Source organism: Thunnus thynnus, chromosome 3 (assembly GCF_963924715.1).
Source record: "Thunnus thynnus chromosome 3, fThuThy2.1, whole genome shotgun sequence".
Lineage (NCBI taxonomy): Eukaryota > Metazoa > Chordata > Actinopteri > Scombriformes > Scombridae > Thunnus > Thunnus thynnus.
Window position 1 is genome coordinate 14,338,201 of NC_089519.1, and position 22,701 is coordinate 14,360,901.

At 38.6% G+C, this 22,701-nt stretch overlaps 1 protein-coding gene across 1 annotated transcript in view; it reads left to right on the forward strand.

Moving 5' to 3' along the window:
- The window catches only part of sorcs3a (sortilin related VPS10 domain containing receptor 3a), a 58,990-nt gene that overhangs the window by 14,710 nt on the left and 21,579 nt on the right, over positions 1–22,701 (forward strand). The window contains exons 7-15 of the mRNA XM_067584386.1: positions 605–707; positions 2,267–2,343; positions 2,891–2,982; positions 4,778–4,885; positions 6,010–6,127; positions 6,222–6,355; positions 10,809–10,922; positions 13,457–13,628; positions 21,676–21,862. Of these exons, the coding sequence (XP_067440487.1) occupies positions 605–707; positions 2,267–2,343; positions 2,891–2,982; positions 4,778–4,885; positions 6,010–6,127; positions 6,222–6,355; positions 10,809–10,922; positions 13,457–13,628; positions 21,676–21,862 (1,105 nt within the window). The remainder of the gene's footprint in view (positions 1–604; positions 708–2,266; positions 2,344–2,890; positions 2,983–4,777; positions 4,886–6,009; positions 6,128–6,221; positions 6,356–10,808; positions 10,923–13,456; positions 13,629–21,675; positions 21,863–22,701) is intronic.

Consider the following 22,701-nt stretch of genomic DNA (forward strand, 5'->3'; position numbering starts at 1 on the left):
AGATTCCTTTTGATTACCCTGTTCAGTCCCACTGCCCTTGATGTCCTTACACCAGTGACATGCTGTCTGCTGCGGAGATGAAAGCAGACACGTTTTTTTCTGCTCTGTGAACAAATGTAATTGTCTTCTGTTGTGTGCATGCCCCGGAGACTTGGCTTCACACTTTTAATGCAAATTCCATCGCTCTTTGTATTAATGACAGATTAAATGCAATTAGCAAAACTTATGAAGGCACAGTTGGTTCTCTATGGAAGACTAATGAATCTGGCTCGTGTTTTGATGGTTTGTTTTTGTTCTAGCATTTTGTTCTGACCCTATCATTTTCAAATAAATTATTCACATTTCCTCTCCCCTGTCATTACCTGGTAGCTAAATACCCTGATGCACAGTGAGAAAAAGATTGATTTATATCATATTTACAGTAAATATGGTCTAACATAAGAAACAAAGTGATGTGCTCTCTTTCAAAATGATTTCTGGCTTAACTAAGAGATGGTTTTCACATAGAATTTTTCTGGATGAATGTACAGTATTTTGTATCTGTGTCAACCTATTTTTTTCCTCCATGTAAGCATGCAGTTCAGCTGTTCTTCCTCTTCTTCAGCCTTTCTGTTCACTTCATCTCCAACTGCGAATGTCAGAGAACCCTTACTTGTCAGGAACAATCTCTACCAAGAGCTCTGCACCAGGGGTCATAGTTGCCACAGGTGAGAAGTTGTGTATTGTAAAACCACACAGTATTGATAAATATAACATATTTCTACTCGACAATTTTTTTTCTTTTTAAAAATGATTACACTGTCTGGCCTCAGCTTGCAAAATGAAGTACATATCAAATGGTAAAAGAAAGGTATTTTGGATGTAGGGCTGTACTGTGAGTGAATGCAACACTGAAGTGACACCTCCATGCCCTCTTACTTAAGCTTCTGCCTCATTAAAGATCCCCCACTCTCAACATGTAGTAAGACATATAAAATACTCTGCTGGATGATAATGTGTCTGATATGGTTTTTCTGCATAAAAAAAAGTAGGATTACCACTTTTAAATCCTTAAAATTACATCTACTCTTAATGCCTCATGAAAATTGCAGAAACTATGAATATGCAAATATTGTCCATTTCAAAAGTATAAGTGCTGGACACAAGATGTCTCCTACTTTACTATAAAGTCATTTCCCTAAAAATCTGATTTTCAATGAGCACAGAAAAACTTTCCAATTTCATTTGTGAAAACAGCTTTCTAGCATCAAACCCTGCACATCCATCATTCTACACAGTGAAGCTCAAACATCCAACTAAGGAAACAAGAAGAAAAACAGATTTTTGAGTGGAGGGGGACTTTTAGCTACACTGGGCAAGATCTAAACCTCTTCTATGGGCAAACTTATTGTTGTGGATCACATTTTTATTTATTTCAATCAAAAATATCCACTTGTTTTGAGGACATGTAGCCAGTTATGCATGCTTGAGAAAAAGCAACAGTTTGTGTTGTGATGTGTCAGTGTGCCTGCAAGTGTAAGAGAGTTGAAGCAAGAAAGATGAGGACAAAATAGATGTGTAAGTACCAGTGGCAGTGTCAGCAGAAAAAAGTCTGCCTTTTTGCTCTGTGTGTGTGTACGTTCATGCGTGAGTGTGTGTTTGACTTTGGATCTGTCTGTATTGTCTTCGGTTTGTGAGAATGCTGAATAAACATACATCTCCGCTGCCATGCTTGCACAGTATGTCTGTGTGGGCCTGTGTGTGTGTATTACTGGCCAAGCTTTTGCTTTGGCACCGTGATTCACTTTGCCTGCTGCGCCTTTTAAGACATCAGCTGGTGCAGAGATCATCTCACCAACATGACAAACACCATCCAGATCAAACACATGCCTATTTACTGAGTCGTGGCCAAGATAGTAGAGCAGATCAACAGAAGAAGCCAGTTCACTCGCTGCACACTCACAGGAAAAAAAGCTTTGGAGGCATTGTGTTGTAACACTGCAAACTGCCAGAGTGAAGGAGGCACCTGCCTTCCTCCTCCACATCTCACATTATATTGTCTAAATGATGCAGGCATCCATAGGAATTAACTTTGGGTCTTCTTTGTATAATTCACATGAATCGAGAGACAGCAAGCTGATCTGGGGCTCAAGCCAGAGGAATAAATTAATCACAGATGTGGATTGTGTGGTTGGCAGCATGTATTTAAAACACATATGGTCCTTTATCTGTGTGATCTCATTGCAGTTATGTTATGTCATATATTCTGTTGGCATTTTCACTGCAGGAAATATTGGAGCAGAGCTGTCTTACAACAATGTTGGCATGTTCATATCATCTGATGCTGGCAATAGCTGGAGACAGGTGAGCTACACACAGAGATCAAGCCAGCTGACAGATTTGTACAACAGTGTGAAATGTTGACAGAATAGCTAATGGCTTTCCAAATGTAATATTGTGTTAGGGTGTCATGTCTTATCCTAAAAAACATTTAATAACTGTTGCTATGCATGTCAAGCTTTCAACTACAGCATGGCACACATGCAGTTTACAATAATACCAGTAGCAGATTTACCACTTAGTAGAAGTAAACAACATAATCAGACATCCTGACATTTGTAAGCTAATGTTAGAGAAGATAAACACGAGGTTTAATTCTTTCCTAACAAATTTGTCCTCGAGTAAGAAAAGGCATCACCCTCCAAACTCTTTGTGTACAGAGCATTGCTGTCTTATTAGAGCTCCTGCATGTTGAGAAATCATTGGTCGCTAAGCTATGATTGGACAATAGCTGTTTGGAGGTGGGGTTTACCAAATTCCTCATCTCAGAACTTCCTGTAAATGATGAAAGTCGTTTTTTGTTACATTTTTATTTCCCTGTGAGGCTGAATGTATGCATATGTCTGTTCAGATTTTTGAAGAGGAGCACAACGTGTGGTTTCTGGATAAAGGAGGAGCCCTTGTTGCTGTGAAACAGCCATCTGTGCCAACCAGACACTTGTGGTATGTCCATTTAGATAACTTTTTTGGACACTTGTCTTAAATTACTTTTCCTATTTCCTACAGCTATTTTTTTTTAGGTTAATTCAACCCTTATGCACCAAAAAAAAGAGCATGTATATATTATATGTGACACTTGATCCATTTAGCGATGCACTTTGACTGTGGCTCCTGCAGAAAAGTCATAGGCAATCTAATTTGAGAGATTTTTTTTCAAGCCACTTATCATTAACAGCCAGCCAGTCTGAGCCCCCCCCTTTTAGTGTTTTCATTAACATGTTGCCTTCCTCTTGCCAAATCGGATGCCTACGCTTTGCCTCAGTGCAGGCTAATCCAAGTGAGACCAGATCTGTTCTCCAGTCGCTTTTGCAACAATTTTGAAATTAGTTTTAGAGCCAGTGAAGTGTAGCCTGCTGGGTTTTTGTCTCCCAACCAATTTAAGTGTGATGGTAGAGGAGGAGAAAAAAAATAACAGAAAGAAAGAAGCCTGTGTATCTACATGGCCTCTGTACAGCAGCTACTGAACAGTATTGCTTTCTCAGCTAGTGTAAAGTTAAACACTTCCCCGACCTGAATCTCATAATAGGTGCATGTCAACGCTTTTTCTGTTGTCAGTGCTTTTAGCCAAATGAAGGCAGTGGGGGGGTTTTAGAGGCGGTATGGGAGGATTTTCTTTCTCCAAGCACAGGCCTCAGCAGTGTTTCTACCCATGTCACACTCAGGTACTCCTAGTTGTTGTCACTTCTGCACCAATGTTGATAAGCTGTCAGAATCAATAGAGTCCAGGCCCCAATGATGAAAGCTGTCCAGTTTTTTTTTTTTTTTTTGCAGTTTTGTAGCTGAACATGAAAAAGTTCTATTCTGGTCTTGTTTTTTTCACCCATGTCAACTTTACTCCGGACCCGTGACGTGGCTCTTTTTCTTTTTGACACCAAAACATTCCCTCTCTTCATGTGCTCTGAAAGCAGCTTTGTGCATCTTTGCTTTGATAACCAGACAGATTGTCTCTTAAATATCCCTTTAATGCTCAGGCTTTTGATATTTACCTCAAGCTACAGAAGCTCTGAGGCTACATCCGCACTAACCCGTTTTTGTTTTAAAACGCATAACTTTTGCTATGTTTACACACTATTCTGGCTTTTTTGAACCTCTAAAATGGAGACTTTTGAAAACACCATGTTTTTGTCTGGACAGGCAGAAATGGTGACTTTTGAAAATGATAACACAGACACCCACGTTCGCTTCCTGATTGGGTCTCATCAGTCACGACGTGTCCTTCCCTGATTCCTCACGCCTCTATTCGGTGACACTTTTCCAGAAAAAAACACATCAGTCTTGACTACCAATGGTTAATTCAACATGGATAACGAATTACAGGTGTTTCTTGCTGTCTCTGCTAGCAGCTGTTGTGCAGTTAAATTCTGCATTTTATAATGCTACTATAGGCAAGCTATTATTCGGGCAATTTGCAGCAATTCCTGTGTCCAGTCGCTCATACCCACTGTACATGAATGGTCATGTGATATGTGTTTTCAGGCGTGTTAGTATGGATGGAGATTATTTCTGAAACGGCTCTAAAACGCTTGTTTGGACAGAGATCGTTTTTGTTTTAAAATGCTTCAAAATGAAAATGTATTGATGTGGACGTAGTCTTAGACTCGTCTGTTTAGACAAGCCAGTCATTCTGATCCTCACCTAAACCCTCCCCTATGACCAGGCTCTAATAGAGAGTGTCTGTTTCTGTGCCATTGCTGTTGCTGGGTTTGTGATGGGAATGCGTTCTGACACACATACACAGGGTCAGCTTTGATGAGGGGAGGCAGTGGATCCAGCACAGCTTTTCCTCAGTTCCTCTGTTCGTGGACGGCGTTTTGGTGGAGGCTGGGGCTGAAAACCAGATCATGACGTAAGTCCTAAATATCCCAAAAGGAACAAATGACGTGTTAAAAGGTGTTGATTTTTGTGTCCTTTTAGGGGTTATTGTTGGGCCGAGTGTGAGTTGAAAGGTATGTTACCAATTCGGTTCATTTAGCATTGCACTCCTATAACATTTTCAGACACATAATGGGCAATAAAAAAAAGAAAGGATCAAAATCAATGCAGCAGAGTCAGACAGATATTGTTGTTTTTATTCCACTCATTCTTCTTCTTTGGTGTATACATTACCCACAATGCAACTTAACTCTTGACAGTTGGGTCAGTATACACTCACCAAGTGAATAGCTGAGATTTGGAGTGTGACAAACAAAGTCAGTAATAAAATCGTTTAAAGTGTTTAGTGTACATCCAACAGATTACAGACCAACTTCCTGATTCAATTTAGACCTAGTGTACTTACTGTAGTTGTGAGCTCCTACAGTTAAGCTGTGCAATTATAGACTATTACTGACCTTTTGGGTGTGCTCACTTTGGGGTTAATCCCCAAATAAAGTGGTTTAAAGTGGTTTAGACCAGTGGCTCTCGACCTTTTTGACTGGTGACCCTTTAAAATGAAGCAATGTCTGCTTGAGTCTTGAGCAACTGAAACACAGAGTGATACAGTACTTCCTTCTCAAACTGTTTCACTTGAAGAGCCCTTAAAAGTCTGAAGAGATGAACATATCCAGTACTTCACAAGACAAAAGTAAAAAGTAGAAAAAAGTCAAGAAAAATAAGCAAACATTTGTGCTGCAGTTTTCTTTTTCTTTTTTTTTTCTTATCTCTTTAATCATCTTGACTGCACAGAATATTCTTGAGACTCCTTGAGATGTTATAACCCATCTGGCTAAACTGTTGGCTTGTTTCCAACTTGTTTGGTCATCTTATTGCTTATTCCTTGCCCCATCTGACTTTGTTGTAGTGTTTTAGCCATGTCTCAGTAATTACTTTGGAGTACAATGGAATTATTACAGATTGAAACTATGGTAAAAATTACAAAAAATTAGACCCAAGTTGTAATAAACCACAATTATCATTAAGTAAAGAGGAAACATGTTTCTTATGGTTTTAAAGTATAATCAGTTTCTTGAAGTTTGTCATTTGCCACTGCAGCTTTTTTGGACACTTCAGCCACCGTTCTGAATGGCAGCTCATCAAGATAGACTATAAGTCCATCTTCAGCAGGAGATGCACAGAGGAAGACTATCAAACCTGGCACTTGCACAACCAGGTAAGAAAAAAAGCATTGTGAGATTCAGGTATGCCTGAAGTTCATGCAATAAAAGCAATATCACTTTCTGTAATGTTGCTCATTGTTCCCACAGGGTGAGCCATGTGTGATGGGACAAAAACAGATTTACATGAAGCGCAGACCTGGAAACTACTGTATGCTGGGAAAGGACTACTCCAGAATTCTCTCAGCTGAGTCCTGTATTTGCCGAGCCCATGATTTCGAATGGTAAGATGAAGTTTGTCTTTGCTCAGTAGCTCTTTCCTTCATAAAAGGGTTTATGTCTCCCTCAACTGTCTGCTAAGGGAGCACTTCATGTTAATTTGATAGCACTACTTTCAATGGATGTGTTTTTTCATTGATATTTTCAGAACTTTCTAATGTGTTTGTACTTTAATTATTTTGAATTGGGCAGATGCTAGCTACAGTATGAAAGTTTGTAACAGTATAAATGTGACCCAACCGACCATTTAGCTAATGCTATACCCAGTTAAATGCTACTGTATGTAAAAGTAATAGTAAGAAACAGCCCTGGCTTCTTAAAAAATAGCTACCATCCAGCTTCCATTAAAAGAGTCCTCCACAGATTTAGCATTGCACAACTATAGAGAGCTCAAGTGCCAGAAGTAGGAAAACCTCATTTAAAATCCCATTGACTTAATGTAAATTACTAAAAGTCCAGCCCTGGAGCATAGCCTCTCTCAACAATATGTTGTGTTGTTCGCTCCATATGTCTAGATAAGGATGGTATTGTTTATTCAATATTTTACAAAACCTAATTTCCCTACAGCATCAAAGTTATTGTAGTTTTTGTTGTTGTTTAACTTTGTTAAAATGGCAAAAATTTCAACTTCTAATTGACAATTTATCCCAGATTTTGTAAAGTAAACCCAAGGAACACTTTATTTTTTCAGAAACACAGATGAAAGAAATGCTGAATCATAAATTGCTTTGAGTTACAGAAGCAGACATGATGTCATGACTTCTGCTCAACAATATTGTCAGACTCAGGATGAACGGTTTTAAAAGGGATCAAAATCGATGCAGCAGAACCAGAGATAGTCTTTGTATTCCATGTCAAAATCTGGCACATACATTACTCATAATGCAGTTTGACAGCCAACAGTTGGGTCGAAGCGACAACTACCAACGCTTGAGGCCAATGTTGAAGTATCTTAAAGTGCAATACCACTGATGGCCGCCGGATGCTGGCACCAAAAGATCCCTGGCTCCAACTGACTCCCATTCAAAAAGCATCAGCTCCTCTCTAGAAATACAAAGTCAATCATCTTATTCACTGAATCGTTATAATCACAATCAATAAATGTGGGCCCTCTAATAAGTGTGCTGGTGGTCATTTTTATTGCTTCATTTATAAGACTTGAAGACTTATAGTAGCTTTGATGTCTGCTGTGTTAGCATTGATTGACAGCTGTGATAGACAGTTGTCTTACCTGCTCTCTCCAGCTCTGGGACTCACACTGAGCCAGACTATTGTCGCAATATTTCAGTGAGTTTAATGTGATTTGCACACAAATTAGCACAATTTAACTAAAGTAGCCAACATTAGCCCATGTGCGGATCACTTGGTGTTCCCCGAAGGTAGTGTTAGCTTAGGTCTGAGGTAATGGAGCATGTTTCCAGAGTGTGAAAGGCAACACCCCACACTCCTTATTTGGAAAGTCCTGGCACGGAAAAGCTGCCACTCTGGGCTTCAGACTGGCTTCAATGCAAACCAACGAGTGACGACACATCTTGCTACGTCCATCTTTATACAGTATACAGTCACTGGTTGGGTTGGAGATTCAGGTGTGTTACACTCATAGACTGTATAAAAATATGGATGTAGTTACCGTGACGCCACTCATTGGTTTCTGAAGAGCGGTTTTGAAGCTCCAAGTGAGCCGCTCCGGCCGTCGCCATTTTGGCAGTGCGTGACTCTGCCTCACTCCCAGCCAATCCAAAATGGGCAAAGAGGCGAGCTGAATGGCTGAAACAAGCCACCTAGCGGCTGGCGGACCTGTCACTCAAAGCAGCCATGTTCTTCATTATGCATAACTTTACGGCTCAATAGAATTTAAACGGGTGAGTTATAAATAAATTCAACCCTGTTAGAGTTTTCATGAAAGGGGAAATAAGCTTTAATGACCAAAACCGTTTTTTGTACCAGGCTGTAAACATGTTTATTCCTGCTGTAAAGTTGGGCATTTTAACATGGGGGTCTAAGGAGATTGCCTCGCTTTTGGAGCCAACCTCAAATGGTCATTCAACTGCAGGTTTTGGCACATCTGCTTTGGCTTCATTTTTCAGCTCTGGACGTTGCCACTTGGTTATACTAGTAGCGGCTAACGTAGCCTTGAGACGCTAGCCTCAAACAGAAATGAGGAGCAGGCTAGAGATAACACATTTGTTTTGAGCTATAAAGCTACTTTTAGACCACTTGTCCTCTTACATATATATTTTTTTCTTAACGGTTTTGTTACTAAATTCACTTTGTGGATATGGACATATTTTGAAGAAAATTAGCATGATGGGTGTGTGCTCTCATGGGAATACTGCAGAGTTGATTTCTCAGCAGCAGAGCAGAGTTTATATTACAGCAACAGACAAAATTACAAACTAGAGATGGTCAGTGCCATTCAAAAATATGCAAAGTGGGTGATTTATTCCTTAGCTGTGAGCAGGGTGTGTCTCATTTTCTGTGATCAGTGAATTAACAGTGCAACAACTCAAGCATGCAGCCTGGACAAGAGAGGAGTTCTATGCAAACACCATTTGCACTGTTCATTCTGTAGGCCAATTTTCAGCCATTTAAGATGAATTCCATTGCATATGCTATTCATGTGTCTCATTAATTTGCTCCATTTGCTGCGTGTTTTCCAATAATCTGATAAGTTTGGGATCATTTTACACAATTTGCTCATAATGTCTGTCTCCATAGTGTCTGTCTGTTAGCTTGCTATGCTTGTAATTCTGTTGAGACGATGTGGGGGTGTAAATAGTTTCAATTTGTATGCTAATCCCAAACAGTTGTACTTTTTATCTTAAGAAAAAAAAAGCCATCCCAACATACAGCAGTTATGTAAATAGTATTTGTAGAAAGTCAGAGAGTGAGTGCTAATTGGTTCCCATTGAACTAGTGTAAAGTTTATTTTCTTTCTGTGTCTGAGTCTGATTTCTGCCTGTCTATCTTACTCTTTCTGTCTCTACTGGGTATTATTTGATGCATGCTTAAAATTCTAAAATGAGGACTTGAAAAACCACCAAAGCAGAAAAAGCCCAAATCCTTTAACTTAATTTGAGGTGTGAAGAGTGTCTGGCACATGATTAGCCCAAGTGCATATTTATTAGACTTGTGTTAAATGACTTTGCATAGTGGAGACGTGTCTGTATATGACGCATTGTTATACTGTATTTACACTACAATAGAAGAGGCTGAAGAGGCTGATTCATTAAAGATTAGGACTAATCCACTTTGATACTTTCTAAGTACTGATCAAAAAGTAGCATAGAGTATCAAAAACTATCTTGTACTTACAGTTGGCACTGAATGAGTCTTATGAAGTTCAGACAGAGTGCAAAGCAAATTTTTAGTGCGGCACAATTACATACGCATGACACAAGTCAACGCTAAGAAGCAAGTAGGTTCAAATTTGCCCCAGGTGACACAAATATGCGTCCGCGCAAGTTGAAATTGTTTCAACTTAGGTGAATAATTTGCAGGCTTTATGAATGTACTTCATGAACGTAAAGAGAAGAGAGGGGAAAAGGACAGAGACTGGAGGGAAATAGAAAGAACCGGGGTCTGTGATGAGCTCTGGGTTCAGTCAGAGGTTGAACTGAACACAAACCCACAGACACTCTCCAACAGACATGGTCGGTGCCTGCCATTGCTAGCTAGCTCACAGTTACAGTAATTTATTTTGGCTATTTGGGGCAAATAAGCAGAAATGATCCAACGGTCAAACTTGTGCAAATAATGCAAGGTTCTGTTTGAACACAGTTTTAGTCTTTAATTATTCTTTGATGATATAGAAAGATTTTATTTTTAATACCATAAAATGGTTGAACTAGGATCCCAATTCTGTGTGCACATCTAACTTTCACACAGGTCTACACAAGCTCATTCACAATATATGTTCTAGCTGTTTTGTCCCAAAATGGACACCGTCCTGACTTTTACCTCTTTGGTCATATGTGCCTGCGCAACCAATATATCTTGACATCTTGTTAATGAATAGTTCACACTGTCGTAGTCACAGAATCAAACTCGACTAGTAAGCCACAGGCTTGTTAGTTTAGTTTATTTGTTCTGGCTTGCTAATTAATTGATAAATCAATGTCATGACTGTTATTAGAATGGGCACTTGCTTACCTTGCTTTGTGAGATGTAAATCATGTTCAGCAGGCAGGTCAGGGTTAGTCATCCTTGTGTAAGAAAACACACTCCCCCCTGGATGTGTATCCATACACACTGCATCACACGGCTGTGGCGCATTTGTCAACAGTGGCCTTAATCAATACATAATAATGATGTGCCTCTGTGCCAGACAGGCCCTTGGTCACCAGTTATAAAGAAATAGATAAGAGAGGGATGTGGAACATACTGTATGACAATATGTCCCTTTTCACATGCTGATATTGATCAGATGCTGTGTGGATGTGCTTTGTTGTCTGACAGTGATTATGGATATGAGCGCCGCGGCGATGGGAACTGCAGGCCTGCCTTCTGGTTCAATCCCTCCACTGTCTCCAGAAGCTGCAGCCAGGGTCAAAACTACCTCAACAGCACAGGGTGAGGATTTCATATTTATACTCTTTACTGCTAAATACATTCATGTGACATGAATTTATTTTTTGCACAAATGTGTGTGTTTTGGAGGCTTTCTGTTGGATGCTCAATCGGGCTTTTTTAGAACCGATAGCAATCACAGTTTTTATTATGATAAGTATCAATGAATGATGATGCTGTGCAGCTACAAGCGGCTGCCCACAACCTGATTCTGACATGTTGCCTTACACTGTGGGCATAAAACTGTCTGATACATCAATGAAAATAATCCCTGCAAAGTCCCATTTGTTTAGGAAAGAGCTTTGAATTTAGCAGTCCCACAGCGGCTAACAGAGATGAGCCTGTGGGGATCTAGGCAGAAGTGTACACTATGAGGTACATTAACTCTAGTATGCTGTCCCTAGGTTAAATTTGAAGGTACTTGTAGTTCATGTACAAATACAAGTACCTAAAGTACCTCATGTGAGTGTTTCCAATTTATAATATAATACAATACATTTCAGAGAGACATATAATGTACATTTTACTCCACTACATATATTTAACAGCTGTAGTTATTAGTTACTTTGATTTTACCTGCAAAACATATGATTAACTTAAAAAATATAATGCATTTTTAAAGGTAGTTTCTCTATACCCACCTAGGAAAAACCTTGGAGGGATTTACATGAGTCACCAAACTGAGTTCTTACTAATAAGAATGATTAAGTTATAATTTCTCCCACAAAAACACCAAAAGGAGAGCCAGAAAGCCAAGTGCTGTGTACGTCTCTACACAGCCATGAGAAAAGATCTAATCAGGAAAAATAAGTGAAAATATCTGTGAAGGTGGAGCATGGGTGTGCAGGGTCATTGATTTACCATAATAGTTCAAACTAATTCCTCCTCAACCAGCCACATTAAATGCTGTTCTACATTTTAATGAATCAATAATCTTTTGCTCACACAAGATAAAAAATAGGGAAAGGGGGAATTCTGTACCTATAATGAATACATTTATTTTTAATATTTTAAGTACATATCAATTTTGTACTGTAAAAGTTTGAGTATAGGACTTTTTTTCAGTGTAGTATTGCTACTTTTACTTACAAGTTGCTACAAGATGCTACAGGCTACTTACACACTGAATTTATCCTCATTCCCCAACATTCTCTTCAGTTAGTTTCTTTGAAGACATCATCATATTTATCTGTCATACTTAAAGGTAGTGTAACAAAGTTTATTTAGTTGTTCCAGGTATTTCACATCATTGAAATAGGTGATACTTCCTCCACAAGCTAAACTCAACAGGACAATACTCATCTCTTTCTACAATTGTTTTATTGAAAGCATCCTTACATTTCATTCATTTGCTGGTGTCAGTTCTTAAATATCCAAAACAAGAAGTGCCTTGACACTGTCGTTAACACTTGTTCAAAAATTGTATTGCTTCATTTCACCAAATCCAGACTGTCCAATAAGCCAGCTCCATCCTCCAAGACCCTACACACATCTTCAACTCCTCTTTAAATAGCTTCCCTCTAGAAGACGCCTTCGGAGCATTAGATTCTTGACAGTCAGAAGAAGAAGGACATTTGTTCTTGAGGCAATTTGTCTCTTTAATGTCAGCATCTAACTTCCTGTCCACCCCCCACCCCCCACCCCCCTGTCACCACCTTAGATGCCAACAAACCATACATTTTGCACTTTATCAATGTGGTTTTTGTAGATGTTTTTAATGTCTGTTTTATTTTTAATGTCTGTTTTATTGTCTGTTTTATATGTCTGTCATTCTAATTGCACCCTCAAGGACTCAATCAGGGAATCAACTTTGTAGAACTGAATTGAAATTGAATTGTATCTGATCAACTAGGGACCATCAATGAAATACTTTGTAATGAGTACTGACAATTTCCAATCACTGCCCAATTGATCAGAGCGTCCCTATTTTCTATTTGCTTTGTCATTTCAGTTATTTCAGTACCCAAATTTACTACCACATAAAGTTAAAATTACTACTACTGCAGTACAGCTTGCACATTTTATAAACTAATAATAACTTCATATTGTTTGCTGTGGTGTAATAATTTACTTTAATTCTCTTTTTCTTTCTTGTGTCAGTGAGATGTGTCTTCTGTGTTAGTTTTTGAGGCTCTCCAGGGGACAGTCACCTTGCAAAGCTTAATCACAGTGGTAGTGTTTTGTTCACCACTGCTATGATTAAGCTTTGCAAGGTGTCTCAGCCTCTGACACAGCTTGTGTTGTCAGTTGTCATCTAGTCTAGTTTTCTCACAGTGGGGCCACTCAAACACAACAGCTGTACTGACACACCACTCTGCTGAGTTCAACAAAATTGTTTCTAAATCACAAGCTCATGTAGCATCAAGCGGAATTTTAAAAACTAATATATAGACTAGAGTAGATTATATATATTGTGCATATATATATATATATATATATATATATATATATATATATATATATATATATATATATATATTATAGGATATAATAGAATAGAAATACTCTGAATTTCCAACTTGTGTATCTTTTCAAAGGTACCGTAAAGTGGTGTTAAACAACTGCACCAAAGGAGTTAAGGAAATGTACACGGCTAGAAAGCAACAGTGCCCCAACAGACCTCCTAAAGGACTTCTGCTGACCACCAAAGATGGCAAACTTACTGCCAACCTGGGCAGCAACGTTACCTTCCTGGTGCATCTGGATGAGGTGAGAACACAACCAACACGGCTCCTTCACTAGTCAGAATAGATACCTGGATTTTTATTTAAGCTGCTTTCAATGATTTTTGTCCACCAGGGGGCAGAGATAATGAGCTAAGAGAAGCTAGTAAGGTCCATAGAGACAGAGCGCAATGCGTCATACTCTGAAAACCACGCCCAACGGAGGGGAAAAAAATTGGTGCCAAAATATGCAACGGGCTGAACAAAGGGCTGAAACAATAACAAAATGCCTGCAGCATGTCAAAGGATTATTTTATTTTAGCACCCTTTGTCTACCAGAGAGGAAATGGTATATTGACAAACTCAGTATTCTCTGTCTTTCTCACTATCCCTTCTCCTTACCTTGCTTGCTTGCATAGCTTTCTGATTTATCCACATTCCACTATAACACAAGTTGCATTCTGCCAAAATACTTTAGCTTAACTTAGCTTAACAGAAATATAGTTAGCCTAAAATTGACATTTAGATATTTGACTTACGAGTGACAAATTGCATTGCTGCACATGTAGGCAAAGAGGGGACCTCCTTCGTAAGGTAGTTAATTCATGAACACTTATTGTAACACTTTAATTTTCTAAAATTAAAAGTGTAATAAAAACAAAAGCAGGATTTTTAAGTGTCTTTCCACTTTTATTCGAATACAAATACAAATAATTCTGCTGCCTCAACAAATATAGATACAAATACAAATACAGAGAGCAATGAACTGTTTTCCCCTCCACGGTAGGTGGTACTTAATTCTGCTCTGTCTCTATAGAATAGTTGGGCATTACTCAATGTAAATATATATTAATGTAAGTTTTAAGACACATGAAATAAACTTAATGTGTTTGTTACTGCACAACAAGGAATCAGACCAAAGAATAAGTCTGTACCAGAAGAAAATGAATGCTGAAGTTTGAATACACTGTCTGGTTCTGTCTAGGAAAGTAACCTTGTTCGAAACACTCTCTAAAGTTTAATAGAGTCAAATGGCTCCAATTCGCCCACGCAATGCTAGAGTTCTCAGCCAGAGGCAAAAGTAAAAGACCTCACCAGAGACCCTGTTAGTGAGTGAGAACGCTGTGTTCAGAGCCAGGCCCTCCAGGCCGCCTGGTCACTGAGAAACTGGCTCACATGTTACACAGGTAGAATACGGTCTGTTGATGCTGGCAGCAGGCTTTAGGGCGTTAGCAACAGGAGTGCTTTCCGTGCTTTCCTGCCTCTGCAACAACTCAAGGAAAGTGTGTCCCCCCAGGGTCTTGTCCAGGCCCAGTTGTCATATTACTGTGTGATGACTTGAGGAATGGAGGCCCGTTTCTTTCATTAAGAGGGGGATTGTCTGATGGAAAGAGGAGGGGGGTGATGGAGGGAGGGAGGTGGGTGGTAAAGCAATGTGATAAAAGAAGAGAGGGGTGGGGTAAAGAATCCTTGTGGCATCAGCCCTATTTGAGAAAATTCTCAAGATGAATTCAAAGTTTAATTTATATTCATGAAGCCTGCAATGGGTGTATTTCTTGGGGAGAGCAAATGGCCTTAAATATTTAATGGATTGAAGACTCTGTGGCACGCATCCACATTTAGAAATAAAGGAGAAAACTATGAAAAAATGGACACATGTTTTGGGATATGATAAGATCAGCAGGACCACATGGTATATTTTCCTGGTCAAAACTGGTTTTGTATTGGCTGGGAACCCTTCAGTGCAACACAGTAATTACAGCTACAGATGGGCTTTGTAAAGGCGACTGACTTTTCACTAAGTGGTTGGCAGAGGAGTGATTGGTTTGTGCCTAAATGACACCAACCAAATCTCAAACAATTCATAAAGAATTTAACTGCCATTCCATATTTGGCATCAAAGGAAGGATACAGGGGGAATTTGAGACACTTAGATATTCTCTGTATTTTCTTTGTGCCATTTAGAATAATTTGGTGTTTATAGTTTATGGTGTGTGTGAGTTTGAGTGTGGTGGAGGAAACTATATAGGAATATACAGCAGGAGTGTTGAGAATCTTTGCTTAGTATTCTTGTTTAAACAGCATGTCTGAAATGCATTAGGCTCATCTTCATTGCTGAAAAATACAAATAACTGCATGATGAAATTATACAAATAATGCATGTCAACAAACTGACTACAAGGAACAGATCACTGCTAAACCTGTGGCTCTGTGAAAACTACAGCAACTCTCTAGTGAATACTGTTGTCAAGACTCTCCCAAGAGGATTACACATGGTAGGTTTGTATAGGGAGATTCTGATATTTTTTGTGTTTAGAATGAATCAGCCTTGTTATATCAAGGAATATGATAAATCATCAATAAAATAAAGGGGTATTTACAGATTTATATCCCTGACAGTGCAAAAGAGCATTTAGATCCATATTTTATTTGTAATGGTATTTGTCAGTCAAACTTTCCCATGATATAATTGGCGTTTTAATCTTATACAGTAATAAAATGTATATAAGGCATATAAATACTTAACGCACATTTTCTTTATATTAATTATACAATTAATGAATGTTTTTCATTTCCATTTTCTGGAACACAGATAACAAGTGATATTTTGTACATGTCTTCTCTGTAAAGTATGAGGTGTTACCAGTGCCTTGCCTAACTTCACTTTCCATGGTGCTAGCCTGGGTTAGAAAAGCAATGTATAACAGTATGTTGTAAAACACCACAAGTGGCCACTGTGAAGTTTTTCATTGGCAGCTATAGCAGTTTAGCAGCTTGTCTAAATTGGAGGGTTAGGCTGGGGGATATTGAACTAATGACGTCAATATTTTAAAGTCCTCACTACAGCCCTGCTTGTTGTCAAACTAAACCTGAAAAAAGATGCATACTGTACAGCAAATTTTGTTCTCGGTGGCTGATTTATTTTTATATCAACAAGTACGACAGATTAAATCCTGCCTGTGTATAAACTGGCTTCCCACTTGGTCGAGTGTTGTCATGAATCAGATTTGGCTTCACTTTTGCTGGCAAAGCTAAAGTAACGAAAAGCTTTGCCAGCTCAGTGCTTAAGTTGGAGAGGAGACGCTGGTGACAGCATGCTTTATTTTTGTTCTCTCATAGACAGACATGGCTTTGTTTTCCAGTCAATTTGTCAGTGGTTATTTTGGGTTTTATTAAGCTTTTTAATTGTCGCCTCAGGATGTGAAAACTTGAAAGGATTTATTTATAACTGTTGAATTTTTGGATTTTATTCACTTACAGTAGTGTTCAGCTGGATATACTGTAGATGTGTGGTCTGATCCCCTCTTCCGATTTGTGTGTGGCTATCACTGCATCACATGGCATCCTCAGTCCTCACCAAAAGGGGTTAAAATTTAAAAGAATCACACAGTGGTTCTTTCTTGGTTAATGTAAGCTTCCTGTGATCTGCCTAACAATTGATTTGTCAGTTTGAATTTGTAACAGCCAGTTCTCTGTTTCACACTCTAGTCACATTTGGGAGAAAATGTTCTACAGTTGTTCTTGTTCATGTTATCTTTTTGTGAAACTTATTTCTGCCCCAGTGGAAAAGCTAGATGGAATATCCTGCCGACAAACATTCTGATTGAACATGACAGGCACAACTTCTGTGGATTCCCAGTTAAAATATTAACTGCAGTGTTTAAACTCTGTTCAATCATAATATTAGATGGATTTATGCTGACTTGCTTAGCTATTAGCCCAAATTAGTTAATAAGAGAAACACACACAAAAAACCCTTTCAATCTTATTTCCCATCAGGCACTGGCTCATTTTTCACTTCCAAGTTGCAAGTAACCTTTCCAGTTAGGTAAAAGTGTAATATGTAAAGCTGCAACTCATGATTTTTTGGCCAATTGGGGGCAGCAAAACGAGCTGAAAGTACAATATCGACACACTATCACCGTGTTAGCAAACAGTTGCTTGTTTACACATGCATACAAGAAAAATAATGAGTAAGCTCAAACCATTCTATAATTTTTTTTTACATCTAGTCTTAGTTTACACATTTTTCTCTTGTGATCATTTAGCTTTCCTTACCCATTTCAAGTTCAGCTCTAGAGTATAAAAAAAAGTCAACAAACAAACAAAAAGCTACTTAAGTCGGACTTTCTTTAGTGTAGAAGAGCAACCGCTTCTTAACTCAAATATGTCAAATAATTGTGTCAAATATTTCACATTTTCTTAAAAAATTGAATATAACCATTTCCATAAATTACCATTGTTATAAATAATGTTAGCTTCAACCAACAAAGGATATGTAGATATCTATGTGCAGGAGGAAGGATTACTCAGGATCAGGAGTATAACATTTATCTTCCTTCACTGTGGAGGATGTGGAAACAGCGGCACAGTCTGGTGAACGCTTTAACTCCAATGCAGATGAACTTTTCAAGTCCACACCAGAGCCAGCAAGCAATCACAACACAACAAAATGTACAAAGCAGAACTAGAAAAAAGTGCCACCTACGTAGTTCCAGTAGCAAGGTATCATTACTATAACAAATGAGCATTTATCTTTAATTATCTCAACATGACTGACATACCAAATAACACTGGGCATAGGAACAATAATAGTACCAGTACTACAATAACATCTTTAACAATAATAATCATCTTTAAAAAACTGAAAACAATCAATTATAACATTGGAATGAAACCATTTAATTACTTGTTGGTGATACAGGTCATTCTCAGTGTTTGTGACTATGAGCAATACCTTTAACTTACAAAGTCATTTGATCCATTGTGTATATAAAATATTAATAAGTGCACTTTTAAATTAAGTCATTACATTAATTTAATTACATGTCATAGATTTTAATTGTTGACATTTTTTCTCTCCAGTGGTATCTTTGTCATGAATAGCTCTATCTAATGGGAAAAAAAATACTTTACAGCTGTATACTGTGGAAAAAACATGAACAACTTCCCACATTCATTTACAGCTGCAGTGTCTTTTTTTTTGTCACTCATCACATTGACACTGTGGGTTCAGATTTGACACACCTGAACAAATGCTTGCCTTGTGTATCCAAACCCCTGTCAACATGTACAACAGTTCCTCTATTGTGGATCAACACTGATGTCCCAGCCTCAAAGCTCCAGCCATGATGTGTTTGGATCTGCTCAGCCCTGGGAGATACTCACACACAAAGAGTGACATTTAGAGAGACGGGTCAGCATCAGTCTCATGCAGATTAGCAAATCCCATGGTGGCTGATATAGAGACCAAGCATGAACACAGAATGTACAGGAAACAGAGAGAAGAGCTGAGTGACATCGACGCCACCAAGCCCGAGTTTTGTTTGTGCGCCAGCTCATTACAGCTCTTAACAATGCCCGCACTATCAAACCCTGTTCTTAGCTGTTCTCTATTCTCTCCAGCCACTTATCAAAGATATCATTTTCCAGGCAAAGTGACATGAAATATCCCCAGAACACTCAACGAAACCTCCTGCGTTTTCACGCTCAGATGCACACAAAGAAGGGACTCAGGTAGCGAGGGATGGCAGGAGCCAAAGAGCAGGAAAGAGAAAATGAATAATAGGTTTATTTATTTAGTGTCATTGTGAGTTTTGGTGAAGCCGGCATGCTAATGCAGTGTTACAAATGAAGATCCCAGTAGCATTGCGCTACAATGTGCCAAGGGGAGGCTGGGAGTTTGCATTCGCAGGCCTGGAGGGGGGTTGTGAGCGCATATTTGGTTGCAGTGGCAGCTGGAGCCACCAACACTTGCGCTGTGTGCTGATCCTTGGATAGTGCCAGATGTGATTCCCAGAGGACTCTGTGCAGGCAGCTGAAGACTCACACACCATGCAAAGGCAAACATGGTGGGGTGGGTGCATATTTACACAGACACACATGTGCACTCTCTGTCTCACACACATACAAAACTCTCTCTTTTCCTGTCACACACAGCCGTACTCTTGCACACACACACATATTGATATACAGAAATGCTGTATCATCTTAACATTAAAATATCAAGTAATTAATAACTGTGATATTCAAAACTTAAGGACACAAGGATCAAATCAAAGCTGACTGTAAATAATTACCCATAATTATTCTACTAATGGATTAACTTCTGAACACATCATCTGTATGCAAGAACTCATTAGAACAGAGTTTCATAATTGCGAATATTTGTCTGTATTACATTTATTTATGTTTACCAGTTTGTTTAGCAAGTTAGTATCTGCTACATTTATCAAAACAAATATGAAAAAATAGTTTCCTGCTGAACTATCCAGACAAAACTTTTGAAACCAGCAGCATTAATTCCATACAAGAGACATTCATACTTGAACTTACTAGTCTGGGAGAGGAATAATTGAAAGAACTGTATTTATCTAACTATACAATTATATCTAAGTACTATAATTATACAGCATGACTATAAACTGGTGAAAATGAACATACATTTTAAAAGACGACACAAATGCTGTTAAAATGAATTAAAAAAAACTCACTTCTTATATATTTCAAGATCAGTGTGCATAATTTTCACTTGTGTGAACTGTGTGTAGATGTGGTGATCTGTGTGCAGCTTACTTCTCCTTGTCATTACGACAAGCTTAAGCTTGTTGTAAGCTTTTATTTCATTTTTGTTTGACCTGACCATTCTTGGTTGCTCCTTTTCTTTATTCATGTATATCCATCTGAAAGGAACTGGAGGAAGTACAAATACGTAGAGTAAAGCTGGAGTCTTGATTGGTGCAGTGTGTAGGCAGTAACACACTGCGTGGAAATAAGTGTCTGCCTGAAAATCCAACTTCCTAAGAGAATACAGTAATACAGAGAATACTATTTTTTGTGTAAAAATATTGTTAAGATTGGACAAAATTGCAAGCTGTTGCATCTTGTGCTGGGATTGTTTGGGGTGCATTAAATCACTAGCTTCAAATTCCTGACGGGACTGCTTAAAGACCTCCTACAATAGGTCTTGCAATGCAACTAGTGCTAATGTAAAGCACTAATGCACTCGCAGTGCCATTTCTGTTGATCTGTTCTATGTACTTGAACCTGTTTCATCGCTCCAGATGAGTGGAGTGATGCTGCTGAGGTTATGTTTATGATCAGGTGCAGCAGTGCAATCATTTTCTCTTAAAATTGTGTTTGTCTTTCCATCTGCTCAGACCATCTCTTATTGTAAACAAAAGCGCAAAAGATAGTTTTGGTGGCTTGAGGTTCTCAAAACAGATCTCTCTAAAATCACAAAAACATTTCAGGTATATTCAGTTTCACATGCGTTGTGTCATCGAACACAGATTTCAAAGCACACCAAAATACAATTTTATGACATAAACGTTATAGATTAATAGATTCTTACCAAAAATATAATTTGCATTCCTTGCCTGATTGCATGGATATCCATGTCTTTCTATGTCATTATGTACAGACAGAAATTTCACTGTCTCCTGAACTATTTCAGCTTGGAATGCTGCTTGTTAATATTTGGCTTACGGTAAATTTGAGAAGGAACAGTTTTCTGCTCAGAGAAATGGATCCTGTCTTCTGCACTTACAGCGGACATGATTGGTCAGTATTAAAACACAGCTCATCACCCACCTCCTGATACTGTATTCCTCTTACTGATAACACACAACATTAACCCTCTTTTTCAATTTGCAGTGTGCTGTTCCAGGATTGCACTTGTCACCAAAACTGCTGCTCACACTAATGTGCACTCACACCCAGAGCTTTAGCTGGTGATTGAGATTACATCATGAAATTATAGCACGTTCTGTTATATTTTAGACCAATGTGGTATTCTTTGTCTTTTGAAATGACCTTCAGTAGTCTTGATATATACATGAAGTGAATGTTACCAATGTTGAGCTTCATGTGTGTCACCAAAACCCACATTTCAACATCAACAGATCACTGAGTTGCTCGCTGTATCATGGCTCTCCTCTCTTGAAGCAGTCACCTGATGTTTTTTAGGGGTTTTTTGCCTTTCTGTAGTAGGAAGGGGGTTTCACATGGTGAGAAAAAGTGGTGTCAGTGCATCCTCTCTATAAAGGGTGTTAAGCTATAGTTGAAAAAAGCCCTGCGGTGCTGTGTTTCAGGGTGACTCTTTACGGACCAACATCCAGCTGGATTTCGGTGATGGCACAGCCGTGTCATACTCCAACCTGAGCTGGACTGAGGAGGGGATCAAACATGTCTACAAGTCTGCTGGGATATTCCGTGTCACAGCCATGGCAGAGAACAACCTGGGTTATGACACCACAACACTCTTCCTGCATGTAACATGTAAGTGTACATATTGTGACAAAATAAAATGACATGCTGCTGCTTTGAAGTTAATATGTTAAAATTTTTATTGGGTTGTTTTTTCCGTCCAACACCTGGGTTTATAATGCACTGTGCAGTTTCAAAAGTACATCCTCAAAAAAAAAGAAAACTGCTTTTTTAACATCCTGCAAACATGGTTTTCACAACTCATAAGGGAGACAAACATTTGAATCTAAAGCAGCAATATGTTCTTTTCATTTGTACATTTTACAATAGCTAGCTCCAGGTGTCACCTGAATGACAGCCACACTGTTGATCCATGCTAAACTCATCTGAAATGAACTGTACTGACCTATACACAGGATTATGTAATATAGCAGCTGTGATAAACACAAACAACATTTTTGAGGAAGGTCATTACTAACTTGCTTATGCATGGTTTCACTGTGGGCAGAATGTGAGACTGAGAAATGGGCCTTTAAGGCCACTGCAGCTAATTGCCAGTTATCTGAGGGTACAACACCACAATAATGGCTTACTTTAAAGTGGAGCACATTTTACGCATACCTAACAAACTACAGTATAGTCATGGTTTCAGCAGGAATAAAATATTATATTATTTAAGTTTCCAAGGGAATAATCTCAGTATGTGTTGAATCGTCTCATTATCTTGTGTGTTGCTCTTTCATTGATTTGTTCAATCCATTTTAATTCAACCTCTGGCCATCCGACGTGTCAGCCAGTGTGTTCTGCATTCATACATTTCTGACGGCAGTAATTTTAGCAGGATTTACTTCACAGTGCAGGTGATGCTTTTAAGGGAAATGCCAAAAACTACTACAATGATTTCTCAGCTG